This window comes from Sodiomyces alkalinus, assembly GCF_003711515.1.
Source record: "Sodiomyces alkalinus F11 unplaced genomic scaffold SODALscaffold_4, whole genome shotgun sequence".
NCBI lineage: Eukaryota > Fungi > Ascomycota > Sordariomycetes > Glomerellales > Plectosphaerellaceae > Sodiomyces > Sodiomyces alkalinus.
Window position 1 is genome coordinate 3,397,124 of NW_021167082.1, and position 5,111 is coordinate 3,402,234.

General features: G+C 50.3%; 1 protein-coding gene across 1 annotated transcript; it reads right to left on the reverse strand.

Annotated features, from left to right (window-relative positions):
• Nucleotides 1-237: 237 nt before the first annotated feature.
• SODALDRAFT_310998 (Arginase/deacetylase) lies at nt 238-4,121 on the reverse strand. The gene is made up of 2 exons (XM_028609154.1): nt 1,552-4,121; nt 238-1,493 (listed from the first exon to the last, which is right to left on the reverse strand). The coding sequence occupies exons 1-2, from the start codon at nt 3,967-3,969 to the stop codon at nt 525-527; spliced, it is 3,387 nt and encodes a 1,128-aa protein (XP_028467269.1). The 5' UTR covers nt 3,970-4,121; the 3' UTR covers nt 238-524.
• Between the last annotated feature and the right edge of the window lie 990 nt (nt 4,122-5,111).

Sequence of the window (5,111 nt, forward strand, 5' to 3'; positions counted from 1 at the left end):
GTGTCTGGAATAACTTAAATTACCCCTTTTATGCTTCTTTAATACGGAAAACGCTAGTCTTAGGAGATGCAATTAATAGTCTTATTTCTCTAGTATCGGACGAGAACGATAGTTACTACCACTATGGAGGTAACTAACTATAAGGGTTAAACTAGTGATATATAAAGCTAAGCTAAGCTATACTAGTGCCCGAATAGGCTATAACTAATATATATAATTAGTATCACGTGACCCTGTGTGTGGACTCTAGTAGCTAATATAGCCGATATAGTGGGGCTGCGCCACAACTTTACACATAATTAAATAGGGGTTAGAGTGTAGAATTTACATATAGGCAAGGGTATTATAGCACGTAGATAGGAAAAAAAAACCAAAGAGACACAATACAATACAACGCGCACATACATAGCCGGAGCCTACTAATCGACACACACAGAAAGTAGATATATGAGATGTGGTTGGGTTTATGCCGCTAGCAAAGCTCTCAACGCATCCTAACCAGGATTCAGATATTCGGCCTTTATTCAAGGCTTGAATTTCGCTTCACTGTCTTCCTCCCAGGAGCCGTACGTTTGTGGCGGGTCAAATCGAATGTTCGACGTCGAGGTAAACACGGGTAAATCATTTCCCTTCACCGCAGTTAGAGTAGATTTGTTCGGAGGCAACAATCTGTAGTCGTCGCGTTGCGGTGCTTGTGACGGGGTTGGTTCGACCGCCTGACAGTGGTCAACAGAGGTGCCGGAGATGGCAGGCACGGCACGCTCAGACACCGGCCCGGTGGAGTCGATTTCAAGCACCGGAAGCGACGTGGGAGATGGTACCATTTGTGCTTGGCCGGGAACTGGTGTCGACATATCAGGGTGCACTGTCGTCTGAACCGGTAGCGGTTTGGGTGACAGAGGGGCATTGCTTTGCTGGAAAGGAGACACGGCTTGCATCTCCGGCGAGACGGTCGCCACGCCAGGTTGATGGTTCAAGCTCTCATATTTGGCCGATTTTGTCTTCGCCGCGATCGCTCTAGCGGCCCGGGCTCTGTCCTCCTTCTGAGACTGGGTAATCAGATTTATCCTGATTTTCTTCATACCCGTCGTTATCTGTTCCACACCATCATCGGTTGAGTGGTGAATTTGACCAGTCGGTGGTTCGTCGCCGCTAGATGCGGATACACGTGGTGGCTCCAGTGTTGGACCGTTTGCTGCTGCCGCAGTTTTCTTGCTCCCTCGTAATGCCCTGGCTGTCCCTCCCCGCGAGGTGGCCGGAACCTTGGTTTTACGCACATCGGTGGCGTTACTTTTCGGGATGGCAGCATCCTTCGCTGGCGCTGATCCCCGGCGCAGGCTTGTTCCTCCGGGTTGCTGTTCCCTAGCAGCCCCCGCCGGGCCACGTGACGACCCTGGTATAATGGACGAGTTGGACGATGTCGCACTAAGTCGTCGTACAGCCCTCTTCCCCTGGCCGGGGCCGCTGAATCCGGACACCGTACCAGCCGTCGCCTTGAGACTCGTCAGTTCTTTGTCAAAAAGGACCTAATACGGGGATGGTGACACCCACACTTCCAGAGCCTAATACTGGAGATCCAACTACAGTCTTTCTCCTTGTCTTGTCTCGCTCGGCATCAGCTGCGACTATGGGTCGCCGCTCGTCTGCCGCATGCCTGGTTGGTTTGCGCTCGCGCAGGGACATTCGTGAAGTGGTAAACCTCGGCGCTACCGGTTCTGGGGGTGGTACTGGCGGGTTGAGCAGAGACTGCTTGTTTCTGCGAGCCCGCGTCGCCTCTGCATTGAGATCCTCAGCTTTGCAACTTTCAGTTTGACGATCGCTAGGAATTAAGAGGTTGCTGAGCTCATGCACTGCCGTTATCCACGGCACGTCGGGGGGCGGAGGCGTTGGCGGGCGTGAAACCATGTCATTGAGGAATGAGAGACCTGATATGCTCCGCGGTTTTTTCATGGGCTGAACGATCTTTGCCGTCGAGGCCTGGGTCGGAGATGAGTAAGTCGAAGGTGTGCTGCGGCGAGACTTCCGCGACTCCATTACGTCCCCCGTGCCAGCTTCAAGATCGTCGAGCGCCGTGCTGGACCACCAGGAGGAGTCGTAAAACTGCAAGGAATTATGTGAAGCAATTGCCTGGATACCGAGCTGGCCGTCCTCTGCGGTTGTTACCTTCTGGCCCATCAAACTGCCATGGGTCTGGGCCTCGGCCGCTTTGGGTTGTTCGCCGCCGACCAGTCCACTGATATGGCTCAAGACGCCGGATGACAACGCTCGGTCACTATAGCCTCCTTCGAGAACGCTGATTACCCGGCCACCAACCTCTAAGCCCTCCTCTGCTGCCATTTTAACGACATCCTGGGTTATCCGAGCATAAAACCCAGTGGGTACATTCACGTTGTGACGTTGCATACCCTTCATTTCCCACTCGCTGGCGTCAAAGCCGGCTGAGAAGAAGATGGCCGCCTTTGGGTGTTGCTGCGCCGCACGCAAACGAATGGCTTGTTGCCTGAGATATACTCGCGCTTTGTCGAGAAGGACGGCATACCTCGTCTCATACATGTCCCAGAACTCGGCTTCCGTGACCCACGACTGGAGGTGCACATTCCATATAGTCTGACCATGTGCGTTTTCAATGCACAAGCTAGCATTCTTGACTTTGTCTTCGTCTCCTGCTTCGCAGGGGTACGAGTTGATGTCGTGGATACTGAAGTATCCGATGGAAGCCTTCTTCCACGCCGCTGAATTCTTCGATGCCGCCGAGGCCCTTGCGTTTTGCTGCCATGCGATGGCCTGGGAGCCATCTCCGTGATGAAGGTCGAAGTCGATGATGGCCGCATGTGTTAAACCGTGATGGAGGATGGCATGCATGATACCAACATGTACATTGTTGATCCAGCAGAAGCCCGACGGAAACGACGCCGAGCAGTGATGACCAGGCGGTCGGATGGCAACAAAAGCACGACGAGGGCCTGTGGTGAAAACGCGGTCCACGGCCTCGCACACAGCACCAAGAGCCCCCTCCAAGGCATCCAGAGATTCCGCACACAAATACAGGTCACCCTCGTGGAATTTTGCAGGAGCACCCTGGTCAGACCCTCGATTCATTTCAGGTCTTTGTAGCTCTTTGCCACCCATTGCCAGCTTGTTCTCGGCCGAGGTGCTCATTATTCTGAGCTCCTCCATCCATTTGGCGCCGTGAACATTAGTCACAACAGGAGACATTAGCGGTAGCCTGCGGGCGGTCTTCAGAATCCGAAAAGGTATAGGAACTGTTCCTGGATCCAGTTTAGGGTGGATAGCATATGATCCGCCGCAGTGACGCTGTCCCAGCCGGACATAAGCCATGGCAACTCCCAATGCGCTCGCCCTGATCCTCTCGGGGCGCTCAACGATGGTGCTGAGGGCAGCCCTCGAGGTCTTCGGGCGGGAGTATCGGTGGCCGTAGCAGGCATCATGTAAAATGACGGCGACATCAGCGGGTGTAGTAGAGTCGGCGCCGTGATGGATTTCAAGTTCAGCCTTGAAGTAATCGCTAGCAACAGAGCTAGGAGTCGGCACGGACCTCGAAGTGTGTTCCGAGATTGCCGAAGCAAATGGTGACTTCGGAGTGGGCGAGGAGGCTGCGACCAGGCTGGAACGACGTGAAGGCGGCTGACTGGGAGCCCTGCCGTTGGCGGACCATAAGGAGCTGGTGGAAGCCTTGCGGAGGAGGGTGGGGGTAGACGACCTTGATCGCGGCTGTCTATTCGCAGGACTTCGTGGGGACGGTCGGACTCTAGCCGTGGACGGGGACGTTAGGGGCAGAGAAGCACTGTGAGGTGACAAGGCGCCATGGTCACAGGGTGCGGTAGCCTGTTGGACTGCAGGCGAGGTCGATAGCGAAAGATTCTTGAAGGACTGCGATAAGTCGGGGTTTTTGTTCTGAGTTACCGCGTCCTGGGGCTCCGGAGGTGGCCGTTCATACATGGAGGGCATGGCAAGATTCTCCGGCGCATATGTGTGTGGGAAAGGGCAGAGGTTACGTGAAGCTGTGTGGGAGGGGTAGAAGTTATCCGTACTCCGTAGACAGCTCTACGAAGACGGGTGTGGAATGAGGATGACATGAGCGCGTGGATGGGGCTGATGTCAGATAACGCGTAGTCGAAATCGTTATAAAATAGGTCAAAATTAATCAAGGCAATTATGTATAATTTTAACTGTATAAGGACTGTCAGAGAATTCCTGCCACCGTAATATTAGTCGTAAAGATTCTGCAGGTGTCCACCCGGATTATAATCTCGGCAATACGGCCCGTTACGTAACTAAAAAGACTATAGTCTATTCGATAGCTAATAGGGCTATTATATATTCTAAATAGCACTGGAATGATAATTATAGGGATTAAGCATATTTAAGTAGAAATGTGGTGTGTGTATTATATTAAGTTATATTTATAAGAGATTCTGCCTTTGGTTTAAGTAGTGTAGATTCTATTATAGGTACGATATTATTTAGATACTACCTAGTCTTTCCCGGCGATCTGCCCTTATTATATTAGAGAGCCGTTATTCCGACTATAGTAACCGGTTACTCCGACTATAGTTCTGTTATAGATCTATAAATTTCTTTTTTCGGAATCCTATCTTCTATATATAACTATAACGTATATACGGTTATAACTGTCGTATAGGCACAAAGACCACGACGTGGTCCCTAGGGGATCTATGCCTGACTAAGGGACATCGGATCTCGGGGACCTCGGGTATTAGGATATAATAAAGGAGAATAGCGGAAAAGACCGGATAGGATCTAAATAATATAGTACCTATAATAGAGTCTTTACTACCTGAATTAAGGGTATACAAGACTTATATAGGCATAACTCAATATAATATATATATACGATATCTCTACTCTATTAAGTTAATTATATAAGTGCTATTTTAACGTATAATAGTTATAAGCCCGGCTTATAATGCCTAAACGATAGATATTGATAAGGCTACCCCTATTCTACTATAAAAAGTAATTACCTTTATATAAGTACTCTTAAATAACTACTATTAACCTAATGAGAGTAATTAAGAGACTAATTAACCTACCTATTAATAAGTTAACCGGTAAACGATAAACCAGTA

Coding starts and splice junctions, on each gene's coding strand:
- SODALDRAFT_310998 (XM_028609154.1), bottom strand. CDS start 3,969: ATGCCCTCCATGTATGAACGGCCACCTCCGGAGCCCCAGGACGCGGTA. Junction 1,494..1,551: donor CAGTATTAGGCTCTGGAAGT/GTGGGTGTCACC, acceptor ACGAGTCTCAAG/GCGACGGCTGGTACGGTGTC.